Source organism: Blennius ocellaris, assembly GCF_963422515.1.
Source record: "Blennius ocellaris genome assembly, chromosome: 8".
Classification (NCBI taxonomy): Eukaryota; Metazoa; Chordata; class Actinopteri; order Blenniiformes; family Blenniidae; genus Blennius; species Blennius ocellaris.
The window spans coordinates 14,109,111-14,127,528 of NC_137657.1; the positions used below are offsets into that span (position 1 = coordinate 14,109,111).

Genomic DNA, 18,418 nt, shown 5'->3' on the forward strand with positions numbered 1-18,418 from the left:
GATCGTTTAAAACAGCCAAAGTTACGGACAAAACTGAGAAAGAGAAGAGAGGGGCGAAAGAGTCAGGAGAAAAATCTTGATATGTGGAGTTCTCTGCTTTTCTGAATAACGATTTCTTTCCTTTCTTTCTTTCTTTCTTTCTTTCTTTCTTTCTTTCTTTCTTTCTTTCTTTCTTTCTTTCTTTCTTTCTTTCTTTCTTTCTTTCTTTCTTTCTTTCTTTCTTTCTTTTAATCTCCTGTATCTCACACTGTCTGTCTGTTTCAGGTGTAACTGAAGGAGCTGGTGTTTTACCAGATGGTCTGGATGCAGCCATTGGAGGCTCAGTGTTGTTCAATACAACAAAAACTCCACCAGAAACTCCGTTTACAGTCGTGACCTGGAACTTTGGTTTAACTACTATAGGACTCTCAACTCCTTCGACAGAGACGATTACAGAAGAGTATAGAGGCAGGGTCAGTATCTTTCATTCTAATGCTTCTATGGAGCTCAGGAGTCTGACTGCTGCTGATAGCGGGGAATACGGAGTCACTATTATCCCTGCATCTGGTCCTACTGAGACTGGAACCACCACACTGACAGTACACGGTGAGCAGCTTTTAATTACAGCTGAATGAAGGTGCAAACGTTTTTCTGTCATATTTTTTAATATTCATTTAAAAATAAAAAAGAAATTGTCTTGTTAACACAACTGAAAGATGTCAAGTGTGTTGCACTGTAATATATAATATATTAATTTACATATATTCTTAAAGCTACTATTTTAATGGGAAATTTGAATAATATAGTAACTCTTTTAAGGTTTCGACTCACTAATAATGACAACTTACAGTGATAATTCAAAGTTCACAAACGATTTCATGGCTGCATGATGGTGTAAAGTTTAAGACTTCTGCTTATTGTCAACATGTTCTACCTTTGTGTGTGAGGATTTTCTCTGGGTATCCCAGTTCCGTCCCATTACATGTTTAAGGTTAATTGGTGACTTTGAAATTCCCTATCAGTGTGAATATGAGTGTGATTGAACCCTGATTATCAGCTGATGTTGGCCCCAATGATTCTGAACTGGATGAAGAGGAAGAAGAGAGGACAGGAAAAAGAAGTCCAGGATTTATTTGCATGGAGAAAACATTTCTTTGTGGATTATTTTAAACCAAACTATCAAACGAAACAAAAAATTCAAACCACACAATGCAACTTTATATTGATGAATTGTGAATCCAGAGATTTAGTGTCTTAGTGGTAGAGAAGGAGAAACTCATAACTTGATTACAACCACCCTTCCACATTCCATACCACTTTATCCAAATCAAGGTGGTAGCAGTAGCCCCAAACAATTTTTTTTTTTGAGATTCTGGGAGGAAACTGTAGAAAATCGAAGCACACACAAGAAAAACATGCAAACTCCACACAGTAAGGCCTCCAACCAGAGTCTCTGTGAGGCCAAAGTGTTCCACAAGATAGTTTTAATGATTCATAACAAAACAGAGTCAGTGTTGATAAACTGTTCTACCAGCCACTCTTACTTATGGTTGGTGAAAACCTGCACAATTATCATACAAATAATGTTATAGGAGTAAGCTGTTTTTCTGATATTCATAAGAAACTTTCAAAATGTAAGATTACAAAAATCACCACTACCTTCTTCAGATGCATCCTGGATAAAATTAATTTCTCTATTGAACATGGTAGTAAAAAGTAATATGGGTTAATTTGGTAAACTTACAAAAAAGTAAAAAAGTCAGTTAATAAGTGCACGTCTGTCACATTCTTCATTCATTTGATGTGCTTCAAGTCTTTATGTTGACATTGAGATAAACTGTGAGATATTTAATTGCAGAATTGGACACTGTCATAGACCACTATTTATAACTCTTTGAGGAAAACAAGCATATTTGCTAACATGCTAGTTTCTTCCTAAATCAACAATCATGAATTCACAACAATTGTAGAGGACATAAAACATAGTAGTTGTTGTTTTTTTACTGTCAAATCTTTCTCAATGCACATATTTATTTTCTGTGAAGCTTTAACACGTATATACTGATATTTAGTTATTGGATTGTATTTTATTCGATGCTTGTTTACGATGTACTGTCTGTGTAAATAATAACGAAGCTTAAGGCTTTAAATATGTCTTAATGCAGTTAGTGCTACAAGAGAGGTGGTAAAAACATTCAGAATAAATATAATATTTAATCATAGTACCAGTAAAAGTAGTGGCATATGACATAATGCCGGCGTGGTTATTTGTTTCAAATAAAAAAAACAAATTCACTGCAAGTTTTCATAACCTCTGAGAGGAATGCAGTGACCCTGAGCTGTAAAGCAGTCTATATATGAAATTGGTCAACATTACACTTTTCAGTAAAGTTCTTTACAAACAAATGGTACAAAATAGTGTTATTATTTAATCAATGTGAATTCAAAAGGTCTCAGATAAAATCCTTTGTTCCCTAAAATGGATTCAGTGCATCTTGACAAATATGAGAGCTGCAATTAAAATTCAACAATAAATCAAGTTTGTATAGATCAAGTCTCGAAAAATGCCAAATGTCTGAACTTTACATCAAACCTTGTATAATTTTACCATATTCTTATTTAGCAGTGATATTATTGTGAAGAAACGTTGTCTCTAAAGTTTGACCATCATTCAGTGTTGATTAATGATTCAAGTAGAAACTTTGAAGAGATGCTTTACATGAAGACAATAAATTGGATTGAAGTGAATTCCTCCAGTCACTGTACAGCAACTGTTTTAAGGATTGTAATTAGATTTTGATAAATATATCCTCTATATTGCACAGTTTTATCATCAAACCATTTTGTTTTTCCTCCCAACAGTTCCAGTCTCTAATGTAACAATAGATCCTAAAACTGTGAACCTTGTTGAGTTCAACGGTTCTCTCAAGCTGTCCTGCTCCTCCTCTGGATCCTCGCTGTCTTTCCTCTGGATTAAAGACGACTCTGAGGTCACAGCCAGCGACAGAGTTCAGATCACTGAAGGAGGCAAAGTGCTCACTATTGTCAACGTGACCCGTGGTGATCAGGGGAATTACATGTGTAAAGTCTCCAATCCTGTCAGTAGTGCCACCAGCGATCCTGCAACTGTTACTGTCTACTGTAAGTTTATTTACACGAGATTCTCAAATGGGAAGCATGTAGAATGATTCTAATAGATAAGATGGATAAAAATTTTACAATTTTTTTTTATCTTCAATGTTCAAATCTGGTTGTTCTCTCCAGGGTTTTTCCTTAAAAATAATGGTGTAAAAGTATAATATCACTTTTATGACCTATACATCCAATTGAATCTGTCTTTATTTATCAAGAACTTAAATCATCACAGGTGCACAAAGTGATTTACAAAGAAATATGTTACACAATAAAAATCCTAAAATGACAAATACAATTAAAAGATTCAAGTTTATCATAACAATTACAAATAATGTATAAAATAAGCAGCTCAGACATTGCTGTTTGCATCGTATGTGGTGCAGCAGCATTATGGAACAGTTAAAGACGAGTGACAGGGATTCCACTGACCTCAACATAAAATGCAATGAAGTAATCCAGCCAAGTGGTGACAGACACATGGGTCATTGTTATAAAGTGCTCCTGATGAAGAACTAGATGTATTTTAACTAGATGCTCAAATAAAAACATTTTTTTGATTCAGCCACCCTCTTACAGTGAATGTCAAGGTTAATGTTTGAATCAAATATGACTCGGCAGTTTGTTTTGCTGGACTTGACATATTGAACCAGGGGCCAAGATGTATTTTATTTCAATTATGTCATATTGACCTAAATAATATGTTTTGGCCCTCAGCTTCTACAAATCAAGTCTTACTCTGCCACCATTTATAGAAAATAAATACCACTTTTGAATTTCTTGCAAAGTTTGTCATTCATAATTTATCCTTTTTTTGTTGCATGATATCATCCATTTAACCACTTTGTTTTTCCTCCAACAGCTCCAGTCACTAATGTCACAATAGATCCTAAAACTGTGAACCTTGTTGAGTTCAACGGTTCTCTCAAGCTGTCCTGCTCCTCCTCTGGATCCTCGCTGTCTTTCCTCTGGATTAAAGACGACTCTGAGGTCACAGCCAGCGACAGAGTTCAGATCACTGATGGAGGCAAAGTGCTCACAATTGTCAACGTGACCCGTGGTGATCAGGGGAATTACACGTGTAAAGTCTCCAATCCTGTCAGTAGTGCCACCAGCGATCCTGCAACTGTTACTGTCTACTGTGAGTTTGTAAAATAATCAATACTTTATCTCATAACTGCACTGACTTAAGTGTCAAGCAAATCTAGTTCAGTCATACCCTGTTACATTATATATGTTGTATAGCTTTATGTGAAGTAGCTTCATTCTGTAGCACAAATAAATCAATTGGATCAAAAGTTAATTTATTTCAGCCAGTGTTGTATATAACCCTTTTTAGGGACTGCAATGACTATTGTTTAAACAGATTTGTACGTCATTTCAACTTTTTAATGTTATGTTGCCATCTTTAAAAGGAAATACGTACCTCCTTTGTAGTTATTTTACAGTTTCATCATTCAACTTGTTGTTACTGTACTGCAACTGTTACTGTCTACTGTGAGTTTGTAGCACTGGCTGTTCTTTATCTCATAATATCTGCACTGACTTGTCACTCAACATTATATAATCTTTATCATAGAAACAGAGTGTCTGTTTCTGTTAGGTTTAGTAAATTTGATATTTACTTATTACTTGAAACGTGATTTCTAAGTTAAACTGTCATTTAGTTTTGCATTTGATTATTGATTTTACTTTCTAATTCTTTGATGGTCCAGGATCAGCAAAATAATGCCACAGGCTTCAGCCAATTCCTTTTTCATTTGCTGGACACTTTATTTTTTTGGAATGATATTCTTGTTTGCTGCTTTGTACAAATGCAACTGAAATTATCTATCTATCTATCTATCTATCTATCTATCTATCTATCTATCTATCTATCTATCTATCTATCTATCTATCTATCTATCTATCTATCTATCTATCTATCTATCTATCTATCTATCTATCTATCTATCTATCTATCCATCCATCCATCCATCCATCCATCCATCCATCCATCCATCCATCCATCCATCCATCCATCCATCCATCCATCCATCTATCTATCTGGCCATGTTTTTGCAGGTAGACACCACGCACTTGCAAGTACTGCAGGTTGTGGAAATACATATAAAGAAATTGGTTATATTGAAGGACACCATGGTTTAATCTGTATCCAGTTTTAATCCCTGGGCCTTGTTTACTAAATCCATTCAGTGATGGGAGCTCTTGAGAGTGAGGATGTCGGTTACTTGTTTAGCGATGTCGTATATGACAGAGTTGATACTGCTGACAAGCGGTCTGTGGAGCACCATCTTTGTGCATTTTGAGTAGCTCATTTTGGCATAGAACAGACAGTGGCAGTCAGTGATTCCATCTTTTTGTAGATCTTTTCTTTTTTTTTTGCCACTCTTGAAGCTTTTTCTTTCTATAGCTACTAGATGGATCCCATTTGAAGGCTTCATCGGTGCTGGTATCATTCAGAAGAGTGAAGAAATGATCCTGGTCATCAGTTGTGTTTAGAACCAACAATGCATCTTCCTATATCTACGAGGAGGCTGGATCATTCACATCCTGGCCCCGCCTGATCTAAAACGCTGTCATTTTGTATACCACGTTTTTCGAGTAACTAACAAATTTTGAATCTTCGTGTTTGCTTCTCCACCCAGACGGCCCAGAAAATGTCAAGTTGACAATATCACCAGCAAAAACAGACCATGCAGCAGGATCAGACATCACAATGGTCTGTTCAGCTGAGTCCAGACCTTCTGCCCACTTTACCTGGTTTCTACATGGATCTCAGGAGCTGGGCACTGGATCAGAGCTCAAACTGATGGATGTGAATGGAAATCACAGTGGAAGCTACAGCTGCCAGGCCTTCAACCCCGTAACTCTGAGATATCAAACATCTGCCCCTTCAGGCATCAATGTTGTTGGTGAGTCTAATCAAAGATTTCATAGAAAGAATATGGTGAGGAATATGAAAGCTTCATTTAATGAGGAAATAGCAATATTTAGTTATTGTGACACTGACATAAGTTTATATTTACACCTGGGTTAGTCTCATTGCTCATTTTATATATGGAATATGGTGAGAAATATGAAAGCTTTATTTAATAAGGAAACATTGTGTAGTTGTTCTGGCACTGACAAAAGATTATGTTTAAATGTGCAACTTTTGCTTGGAGACAAACATGTGAGCTGCTACAATAGAATTAATAAACAACATGGAATTCTGAACGATTGAGGCCAATCAACTGATGCACCACGATACAGCAGCACTGGAGCGCAACAGGACAACAACAAACTACACTTTCCAAAACCAAAACATGCTACAACTCAATTTGCCACAATGCACTTGTCAATGACAGACTAAGCGTGTAACAATATATAGCGAAATGAAAATTACCCTCACAATCATTTTTTGATCTGGGTCACCACCAAACCATTTATTCATTTGAGATATCGTGTAAACAAACAGACATACAAACAGACATACAAACAGGCAAATAACCGTGGATGATTTTATAGCCTCCTTGGCGGAGGTGATATGGTAGCTCACCAGGTATCACTCATTTACTGCTCTGTTCAGCTTTGAGTTTGTGACGCAAACTACTCTGAAATCAGCTCCTGCATAAGCAAGTTGGGTTGTTTTCTTTTCTATCTAACACTTGGTAGTGTGATTCCCATCATTCCTTGTCAATGGGAATGACATTGAACTCCAATTTACTCCCAATATTATCTGAACTCCTTGTATGGCAACAGCTGCCGCTTGTGTGTGAGTGTGAATGATCCACTGTAAGGGAACATAATGAGCTCATTCTTAACTGGAACTTGTTCTTGTAATGAGACCAGAGTGCCAATGACCACGACTAATGTGCAGCTCTAAGATACATTTTAATGTGTTTGATATGTTTAACATTAGATTGTTTAAATAAGCAAATGGAGCTGTGCTCCGAAAATATCAGTAAATCACTCATCATCACTGGCATTTTCATTGGTCTGAGAGGTTGTTGAAAGCCCTTTTCATTTAAGGTGTGATGTCATAAATGCTTAGCTTGTGCTGAATTATTTGCTGTCTTTATTCTGTTCAATCTCTTATCTGGATTTGTTTGGTTCACTGTCAATTCTTTTCAAAACACAAGCCACTGCAGGTGAATACTTTCACTGAAAAATGTGCACATAAAAACTCTTTTGTTTGGCAAAGATGATGGACATTGTGGTGCTAAATAATCAGACAGACTTTTAGACAAAACGTTTCAATCCAAGCTCAAAGGTAATGTCACTCAGTACAAAATATACAGGATGTGTGTTCGGAATAGGAAGTTACATATTCATAATTTTATTCAATTACACAATAGCTGTGTCTCTGCCTGGTGTCCACAGAATACTTTTCCGACTTTATTTATAATTTGTTGTCATATTATTTATTACATATTCTTCCTTTAATTATATCTATATGTATTATCTTCAAGTTCTTTGAGGTCAAATTCTTCTGACAAAGTCCTTTTGTCTTTTGACCAACAGAGGAAATATCAGGTGCTTCTGTCAAGCCAACAAATCATCCAGTTGAAGGGAAAAGTGTCAACTTAACCTGTGAGGCTTCTGGCTTAGTGTGGAGCAGGAAGTGGATGAAGGATGGTTCAGATCTGACCCTGAATGACAACATGAAGCTTTATGACAATAACAGAGTGCTTTCTTTCACCACTGTGACCAAAGAGGACGGAGGAGAATATGTCTGTAATGTTAGAAATCCCATCAGCAATGTGAACGTTACCTACTCCTTGATCGTAAACTGTAAGTAGTGTGATGTTCAATTAAAATTAATTGTTCAATGCTAAAAAGCCAAATCACAATGTATGAGTTATATTTTTAATCCTTTTCTAGTCTATGACAGAATAAATCAGATAATAATTTTTTTTAATTACTTCACGCTCACATTATCCTCCATTTCTATCCAGTCAGGATGAAGTTTTTTTTTAATCTGTTTTTCAGATGGACCAGAAAATGTTAAAATCAGTGGTAAAAACCAGATAAAAATTGGAAGCCCCATACATCTGACCTGCACTGCTGACTCAGTGCCATTGGCAGAACTCACCTGGTTATTGAATGAGACTCAGATTTCTCAGTCTTCTGGGTTCATTAAAAACAATGCTAGCTCTTCTGACAGTGGCACGTACACCTGCAAAGCGACAAATAATATAACTGGGAAGTCGGCATCTGCTGAGCACAAACTGTCTGTGACAGGAACCTCAGGTAATTGTCAATATTGTGGATTTTATTACAGTGACCTTCAAAGAGTGGCAGTCTCTTAGTTCATGAATGAGTCCTTTTAAATAACTTCTCGATACAACTAACTGTTAATAAGTGTTAACTTAGTGACAACTAAAATCAGGCAACATGTATTTTCAAGAGTAAGTTCTTACTTTTTGACTGACAGTAGTTGGTCATGAAATGACTTTTTAAGTTTAACTAGTAAAATGAATCAATTGTCAAATCAATCAAAGTTGAATTGCTAGTGAGATATTAATGATAAGATATAATGTTTGAATAAATTATCTTTCAGCAATTAATGATCCGTGGAAATATGTTTACTGAAACAACACAGTGCATCCATCACTTTTCCAAACCAAGGGTTTCTCTACCAATCTGGCCTTCAGTAGGAGGAATGCTTGGCTAATATGTGGTGTGAAAATTATTGATGTTTTCTTAGTCGGTTTTCTCTACTAACAGGACCACATGGAGCAAGCGGCTTGTCTGGCGGCAGCATTGCTGGGATCGTTATCGCATGTCTTGTAGTCATTGCTGTAGTCGTGGGCGTAGGGTTCTACTGCTTTCAGAGAAAGTAAGTGACCAAGCACACGCCTTTCAAATGAAAAGAAATTCAAACTTTGTCAAAACTTTCTGTGGAAAACGTAATTATAAAAGTGTCTAAAAATGGTTTACCTGTCCATGTTCGTGTGGCAAAAAAGTAGAGAACGCTTATCTGTTATCTGTTAGCATTCTAAAAACTTTAACTTCTCTTGAAACAGGAAGAAGACGAAGAAATCTCTCTCTTCTCTCACAAGAGGTGTGTGTGTGTGTGTGTGTGTGTGTGTGTGTGTGTGTGTGTGTGTGTGTGTGTGTGTGTGTGTGTGTGTGTGTGTGTGTGTGTGTGTGTGTGTGTCATTTTCATTCATTTGATCTTACTGTTAATTACAAGCATTTTTAAATTATTTGATGATTTGTTTGTCTTTTTGTAAGCAGGTGGAGCTCAGGAAAATCCAGGATACGCAAGTGAGGTAAATTCCACCCGTGCCTCTATGAATTCAGAAAACTTGACAATTATTTTTGTACAATCACAAATTCAAGAACGTTTGGACGACGCCTAACGCTTTATGCAGCAGCACATTAGTACCGTGTGGCGATTAGGATGAGATGATGGGATTGTGTGAATTTTTTGAAGACTTCCAGTGAGAATTTTAACCTCTTTAGATTTACAACTATCAGTTGTGAAATAAACTGTCTTCCCTTTTAGCCAATTTTACATTACCAAATAGATTTAAGGAAGACAGACTCTGTAAGAAATTAGGTTTTGAAATAGTATTTATCAACACTCGAATGTTGAAATTACAATGAGTTTACTACTAAATGGATAAAAGGCCAAATAAAACAGGATACAACGATTTGAAATTCTGATGATAGTGTCTAATTCCTCTTACTGGAGCATAATAACATACCAGATGTTGCAAATGCCACTTTTTTCTCAACCAAATAAGGAGATGTGCTCATTTAATTTGATGGAAGCAACAAGTCTCATGTCAACAATTGTCAACATAAGTAAGGACTGTTTACGTCTCCGACTCAACCTTTCAGTTCTTCCTCTGCTGCTAATGTCTCAAACCGATTAAATATGTATATATTCTTACATGTGTCTTCACAAACAGTTCATCAATTAACTTTTCAGAATTTTCGATGTTTCTGAATGTTTCATGCGTTTTTTTGGTGAAAATTGATTTTTAAACTAGACTGCAAATTCCATTTTAGCTAAAGGATCAAAAATAAAACATCAAAATAAGTAAACAACAAATATATTTAAAAAAATGATTTTAACAGCATGGCTTGTCTAAAGTATCTGAGTGTCTCAATTTCTTCCTTCAAAATACTGCTTCTCAAACGAAGCACTGAACTGAACTGTCCAATTTAAAATAACTTTTCCTCACCTCAAACAAGTTATTATTCTGTACGTGTGGTACAACACTACTTGGTTGATACAACTTCCATACAGTGTCTACAGAGTTTGTTATTATGAAAATATTTATTCCAAATTTAAATTTATTATTTAACAAAAGGAAGTTTTCAATCACAAATGTAAAACAAAAATACACAACCTGCATCTTATAATAAGAACATTTTATACAGATCCACTTCAGTAATGGAGATAGCAATAAATTACAGCTAACCAAATCCTATTATTAAAATAATTAGGAGTCTTAAAATGCCTTCCAAGACTTGAAAATGTCTTTATGGTCAATCTTGTCAGTTATTTGTTCAGAGTCATTTTCCCTGTCTGTTACATATCATTAATGGTGTGAATATCAATACGAGTATGATCACTTTAAACACGCAATAGAGCGCATATATTAGACAAATACAATCATTTTTGTAAGACACTAGGCAGTAATTTAAAACAAAATGTTATTATAGTTAGAATGCTAAACTTTTTTTTTCTCTTTGTCGCATTTCTGATTAAGTATTGTGAAATACATTTCTTTGCCATAGCGGCTAATAATAAGAATACTTGTAGGCAGTCAGGAAAGTGTGGTCTGATTCACTGAGGCTCGCTCTCCGTCGGTGGCACTCATTGACAGCTTGTCAACAACTTGTGCTCAGACTTTGAACCAGGAAACAGCCATGAAACAGATGCAGTGATAAAGCAGAAGTGCATTTGCCTGAACCTCACATGACACACTTTATTTTTAGCATTTTCACAGTGAGCAGTATAAATGTGTTGGACTGGATATTTAGAATATAAATGTGCAATACACTACTTTTCATTTCAATAAGTAATTTTGCACAAAACAAGGTGATAAATTGCAGTTAAAAGTCCTCATTGTTGTTCAGCACCTATATAATGTCTGTGTGTGTTTGGTTTTATGCATACAGGCGTATATTGTTTAGGTATGCACCATCCTGCATACATGGGTGTAATACGTCTGCTGACCTGGTTGTGATATTGTTGGTAAATACTGTACAGGCCTGTTAGTATCAAAGAAAGCAAAAAGGCATTGTACAATTCCCTCAGTATAATACTGTGAAACAAGATGACATGCAATAACGCCAACATGTGGTCAGTGTGGAATTTTATTCAGGCACTTTTAGAAATCACCTGAAGTATTTTTAGCACTTTAAATCCTGGTTGTTGTTTTACCTTACCTGGTCTGAATCCAACACTAACTGTCCTTCAGTGTTTGTTTGTTTTTATACTCCTGCTGCTTTTGTTATTGTTGTAATGTAGTCTGCTGTGACTCTAATCATGCATATTTACATGCATGTGTTATTTAATATGCATTTTCCCCTTTCATTGAATTAAATCTAACCTTTCTAATTGTAGGAGGTGAACTATGCGGACATCAGGGTTTTCCGTAAAAACAATGGAGAATCAGTGGCGCTCGGGATGCAGAATACCTCAACGGACTACGCTGAAGTCCGAGTGAACAACAGCAACCGCCCCACGGCGTCATCGCCCCCCAGCTATGACGCTCATATAGAGCGAGCGAAGAAGCCCGCCCTGCAGCCTGGCGGTGGCGACAGACAAACCTACTCTTAGGTTCCCACAAACAGAGAGGAGCAGAGGTGACGATGTCAGGTCACACGTCACGCCAGCTGTTTGAGAGGAACCAGCACTTCCTTCTTGGTGTTCTTGCCCGTTATGGTTGAGCAATTCATACTTGAGTTGTCCTTTGTGAAACACACTTCAGTGTCGGTTAATCAACAACCAGGTGTGACCGTTATTACCAACGTTCATGTCAGGGGACACAAAGTGCAGAAGTACGAGCAGCACTGCTTTCTTTGTATCATTAAGTTGTTGGCGGATTATAGTTTATGTAAAATTGTTGAGATTGAGTTTCCATTATATTTAAATAAAAAAAAAACAATACATCAGTCAATCCGATAATGTATGAACATTGTTCAATAACATACTGTATCTCATTATCAGAGCAGGTTGCTTCTAAATTTCCACTTGATGGAAATATTCATGTGGGTTGAAATTTCGATAATGCCGATATGAAATCTTACCACGCAGTAATGGTTGTAAATAGATAAGATGTTGTTTTGTTTTTTCGAAGATGAAAGAGTTCACAGTTGAATATGAAAAGCGGTGAAAGAATCTGCAGATTATCTGATCTACGAGTGCAATAAACCTTTTTAGGTCTTGGGTTCATCCTGCAGACAGGAAGAAACTTGACCCTGATTCAGTTTACAAGTTTGCAGTGAATATAAAATGATGTGACAATAAGTGAAGTAACTCTTCAATCAATGTTTGATCCACTTGTCCGTTCACAAAGTATGGCAACAATGCAATCAATTCGATTCCGGTTTTCTTTTCATTTGTTCTATATTTAAATGTGAGTAGGACCAACTTGCTCATCGATTTTTGTAATTTATTAACTTTTATACAAACATCTGTCCACCAAGGCCTAAATGCTACGGTTTTGCTTGTAAAAAGTTTTTGCTCATGTAAAAAAGGAATTCCAATGTCTATCCTTTTGTATTTTTCTGAAATGAAAAGAGAACTAATGAGCTGTGAGATCGACCTGAAGAGAGAATCTGCACTGCAGTAATTTTCACCAAGAAATACTTTGTCTTAAAGAGTTAGATATTTTCAAGAATATTCCTTATTGTGATCTCGATCACCACCTACATGTAGAGGTCTTGTAGCTGTTTTTTATTTTACGCCGTCATACACTGGCACTGTACTCCATGTTGATATCTCATGTTCTTGCACTGGAGATTTGGTTTATTCATTTTACAAGGATATCCAAGACCAACATGAAAACGACGACTTGAATGATAAATTTGATTTAATAGCTGGAGTCAAATACTCTTTGCCTGCCCTAAAACCGTTGATTTATAAACAATTAGAAAAACATTACATTTTATTTGTTGCACTGTTAAAATGAAGCTAAATGTGAATGATAGTTGCTGGTGAAACTGTGTCTGACCATTAATAATATTTAAATACTCAAATCAAAATGTGAAGCTTCGAGGTTGCGTCAACATTGTGAGGATATATGAAGACCTGGACATTAGAGGCTTTGGAGAAAAGTTGGCGTGCAGCACTGCAGTCTTTTTGTTAATCTTTTATCAACCCTAAGAAAGCTGTGTTTCAAGCATTTATCCATTTCAGACATCACACTCCAGTTGTGTTTGTTTTACCGTCTCTATTATGTGATGATGACTCAAGTCCACAACAGACAAAGAGAATGAAAGGGCTGAAATGTGAGCCGTTGTTCCAGATCGGCCCTCCGCACATTAGTTACTCATTACTGAAGCTCAAACTTTCTTTACAATGATCACCCTCACAGAAAGAACTAAACATTATAGAATGTTCGCTTTCCCGCACGTTGTGTTTTATCATTAGCTTTTCAGCAGCCGGTTGTCAGCTCCTGTTTTACATTCAACCAGGAAACTTTACTTTGCTTTTTCTTTTTTCTGTCACATACAAAAGTGACTGTGTGTTGAATGTTTGCGCAGTGGGGCCTTTTTACTCAAATGTTCCATCAGAGAGAATATCAGGATAAAGATGTACATGTTGTAAAAAAAAAGAAAAAAAATGAATTGCTTGCACAAATCAATAAAATATTTTTCGAGTGACTGATGCTCGAGAAGAATTTTCTGCTTTGGTATCTTTTTGTTCAATAAAAACTGTCTGTTGTATGTGTGTTACAAAGAAAGAAAAATGATGTGTTGAAATGCTTTAAGTAACACAATGAAGGCAGGGAAAGAGTTCAAGGGGAAGTTCAGAAAGGGAAGTTTTTGTAATAATAATTTGTTTATTGTGTCTTTAAAAAAAAAAACAACCCCAAATCACTAAATTGTATTCTGACTGTAAATGTGAATTTATTGCAATGTGATTACCATTGAAGTATTTTTGTTTTACACTCAACAATTTAACCAAACCCTTTCAAATGTCATAGTGATTGGGTTGAAAGTAGTTGTAAGAAAACATATTAAACTAAGTTCGTCACCGCGGCAGAAATCAAAGTTGAATTGTAGCAATAAATTCAAGGTTCATGACGTTGCTGGGGCAACCTGATATTATCAAAGCAACAACAAAGCCGTAAAATGAAACTCTCATTAGATACATTTCTAGATTCTAGATATTTCTTCTTTTGTGGGCTCACAGGGTGGTGTGGTCCACATTTATTTTCATTTAAAATCTGTGCCTTTACATGTTTACGTCATTGTGTGACCATGTAAGTATCTGAAGTTTCACCTCTTTGGACACAGATGTTATTTATTGACCTGTTTTATAATGTGACTGCTGGGAAATGTGATCCATCAATGTTTATAGTGACTATTTAATGTAATAAAAAAACTTATCATAGGAGAAATAAATGCTGTCATGACAACACTTTTAGTCCGTCATCAGGTTCGAAGTCTCATTCGAAAAGAATGACAAAGAATTCAGGTAAATTTAGGACGAATGAACACACATGGAAGTAAAGTCTTTTCTTTGTCAGGAACCTCTGAAAACACACTGACATTTTGTTAGTGTGAAAATAACGTGTCACTTGTAACTTTATATAGCATTAGTTCATGACCTTTCTCATTTAGTGGGCGGGACCTGCAACTCACTGCAAACTCCTGTGAGACACTGACATCTGGTGTTCGTTTGTTTGTGCAACTCTGTGACAAAACAATTCAGAAAAAGGCTGCAGTTTCAACACAATTCTCTTTAGAGGTCTTGACAAATCCAGTTGCAAAAATCAGTAAAACAGCTTGTGGTAATTTCCATTGCTGTAACTGTGTGTAACACCGATTGCTTCATCAGGTCAATTCTCATATTCTGTAAAACAGCGAATGTGGGCCTGCTTCTCAAGTGCAGTATAAAAAGAGATGAAGCAAAACACAGTAGAATCCTTAAATCTTTACTGTGTTTTACTGCTGGTGGCTCATATGGGGAAGAAAACGTCTCTTTCAACCTATTGTGATATGAAACACATACGGCGATACATGAGTTTGTATCAGAAAAAGTAAACACTTAAGTTGGGAACATTGTCAGATTGACATACAAGTGCTAACCATTACAACACTGTAATAAAAAAAAGACAAAATTATTCACAACTATTTAAAACTGTCTTCTTGGCTGTTTCTTTTTTGTTTTTTTAAATGAGTTCAATGTAATTGTATTGTATTTGAAAGTAAACTGACTGTTAAAATGTCAGGTTTTCACATGGCGGGGGGAAGAGCTCAACTCCTGCTATTTAATGCTTCTTCATTTAAGAGTCTTCAAATATGGTTTCAAATAACTCACAGCTTTACCTTACACTGTTTTTGTTTGATCATGATTCCTTCTCGGAAATTAAAAGTGTAAAATTACTTCTCCTCGATTCACTCAAACGAAAATATTTGTTGCTTTTAGCTCAAAGAAGTTTCACCTGCAAGGTGAAACAGAAGCTAATTTTTATTCCAAACCAAAAAAAACACAAAACTCTAAACGCCCAAAACAAAGTCCTCAAGATCACAGGAGATCATTATTGAGGCAGCGGAAAGCAGAAAACAGGAACACAGACTGATACACTAGAGAAATACTCTCACAGAAGCACAGATGAGCCAACAACCAGAACACACAGAAGACGCCCGGTATATACATACTAGATCAACCAGGTGAAGACAATCACACACTCAGACACAGGTGCAGCACATCAGGGCAACAATCAGTCACAAGAAGGGGAAGTGAAGGAGCCTCAAAAAGAACAAAACATGAAATATGACAATATTTGTACTTTCTCCTCTTCGTATTTTTACGTGTTTTAACCCTGCAGTTGTCCTCAAGTCAATTTTAGAATTTAGAACAGTGGTTTTATTTTATGTGTTTCAAAATGGTCCCATGATATGGTCTCAGCAAGTCCTCATTAATTGTAACAATATTTGCGAAATCGTGTGTGTGTGTGTGTGTGTGTGTGTGTGTGTGTGTGTGTGTGTGTGTGTGTGTGTGTGTGTGTGTGTGTTTTTTTTAATAAAACATTTGTTGATTTTTTTTTGGAGGGGGGTTAAATTGACCCAGGAAGACAACTTGCTTTCGCACACGTATGCTGAATAAACTTTACAATGTTTGATATTCCATCGACTTGTGTGCCTCTGACCATATCCATTATAAACATAATTCATAATTTCCTTTTTCGAATGTTCTTTTTTTTTTTTGCCATTAAAATGTGATATAGTTTTATGTAAGTTGATATATCAAAACAGGCTCTCCCCTCAGGTGTCCTGCTGCTCTTTGATGTCTCCTTCATCTTTGATCAGAGCACAGGCCTGTTTATCATCTGCAGCTTAACTCTTTGGTTACGGTTGCTTTATAATTGATTTGGACTTTGATTAATTCACCCATATTTTGTCTTGGCAAGGCAAGGAACATTTGATTTATAGAGCACCATTCAGACACAAAACAATTCCTTGTGGTTTACAAAGAAATAAAATAAACACATAAAAGCAAGCAATTAAGAGAATGAGATGCGATAAAACCTCACGTTCTCTCTCTCACACTCATCCTTTTCATTGCATCAGTTGTTCCTTTATACTTTTCCCATATTGGTATTTGGCATCCCAATTCAGCCACACTGAAATATACAGTGTATTCCAATTCAACATCAATGTTTTTGATTTTTATGCTTTATTAACCTGTTGACACTGACTCACTAACACCACACAGAGGTGATTAATGATCCAATGATCTCTCTCTTACCTCTCTGAAACTGAACAAGTAAGGCAGATAAGAGACTCTGGGAGACTGAGGTTTTCTGTGTGTGGCGGCCTTGTCTGAGTCAATAAAACTGTCCAGCCCCTGTCATTGTTTCCTCCTTTATGGCTGTTACATCACAGGTTTTATTTTTGTTTCAGCTTTTTGGTTTCATATAGATTACGTGAAACTGGAAGATTTAAGAAGATAATACTTAGAATGAACGTTGTGCACAGTTTTAAAGTATGTAAAGTTTTTTTTTGTTTTTTTTTAGCAAATTCTACTTCATATACATATTACTGATACAAGGATCATTTTCATTTGCCCTGTCTTACATATATTTTTAGCTTAGAATCATTCAGCTCAATTTATTGAATCCAATCTACTAGAGGGTAAACACAGAGAGACAGACAACTATTAAACAATTGCATTCACATCTAGGGGCAATTTAGGGTCACTGAATTATCTCACATGCATGTTTTTGGACTGTGAGAGAAAATCAGAGTTCCTGGCGTAAACCCCGAAACAGTAAACACAAACAAAAACAAGGTTGAAGATGAGGAATCTCTTTCTATATGTAGGTGTTATGGAGATACCCTGTTCTATTCCATTCACAATGTTGTTGTTGTTGTTTCTGCTATTCTGGAAAGAGAGAGAGCGAGAGAGAGGGGGGGAGAGAGAGAGAGAGAGATATGCAAAAGAAGGTGTGGTGAATATGAGTGTGTGGTGAGTGTGTGGTTGTGTGTCTCATGCATGTCCAGGGTGTGTCCTGCTGCCAGCATCAAACAAGATAAAGAGGGATAATAAGTGGATAGATTGGCATTGTTCTGAAGGATATACTTGAGCAATAAAAGTAATAAAGACAAGTAAACATAAATGAAATAAGCAAACCAAATACTAGAAAACATTGGACAGAACCTATCAGGAAAAACAAACAAACATGTGTGATCCAATCTCCAGCAGTCATATAAACGTGGCAAGCCGTGTACAAATGTATAATAAAGAAGAAGAAAAAAATGCGTTCCTAATAGACCAATATATTTGCTCTGGCGTCACCCTCTGGTTCATGGAAGGCATTACAAGTTGCTCAAGGCCTTTTTATGAAGATGTCCTGCAAGAATAGAATAGAATAGAATAGAATAGAATAGAATAGAATAGAATAGAGCTTTATTCCTCCCCAAGGGGAAACACAAACTTACAACGGCTCAAGGTAAAAAGGTGCAGAAATAATAAAATTAAAGAATTAAAATATGTAAACATATGTAAATATCTAAACAAGAGCAAAAAAGAGCACAAAAAAGAACCAGCTCCTGCCCTTTTAATCTGACTTGTTTGAACAGTAGAATATCTGGAAACCAAAAAAACAAATACACTTTTATTTTC

The 18,418-nt window shown here is 36.0% G+C and overlaps 1 protein-coding gene across 1 annotated transcript; it reads left to right on the forward strand.

Moving 5' to 3' along the window:
- Positions 1-479: 479 nt before the first annotated feature.
- On the forward strand, positions 480-11,991 carry LOC308133191 (cell adhesion molecule CEACAM5-like; the record flags this gene model as incomplete). Its single annotated transcript, XM_080500492.1, has 10 exons — positions 480-585; positions 2,842-3,120; positions 3,974-4,252; positions 5,760-6,026; positions 7,618-7,887; positions 8,086-8,346; positions 8,824-8,935; positions 9,123-9,160; positions 9,337-9,371; positions 11,684-11,991. 10 exons carry the CDS (start codon positions 480-482, stop codon positions 11,897-11,899), a joined length of 1,863 nt encoding a protein of 620 aa, XP_080356618.1. The 3' UTR covers positions 11,900-11,991.
- Positions 11,992-18,418: the final 6,427 nt, after the last annotated feature.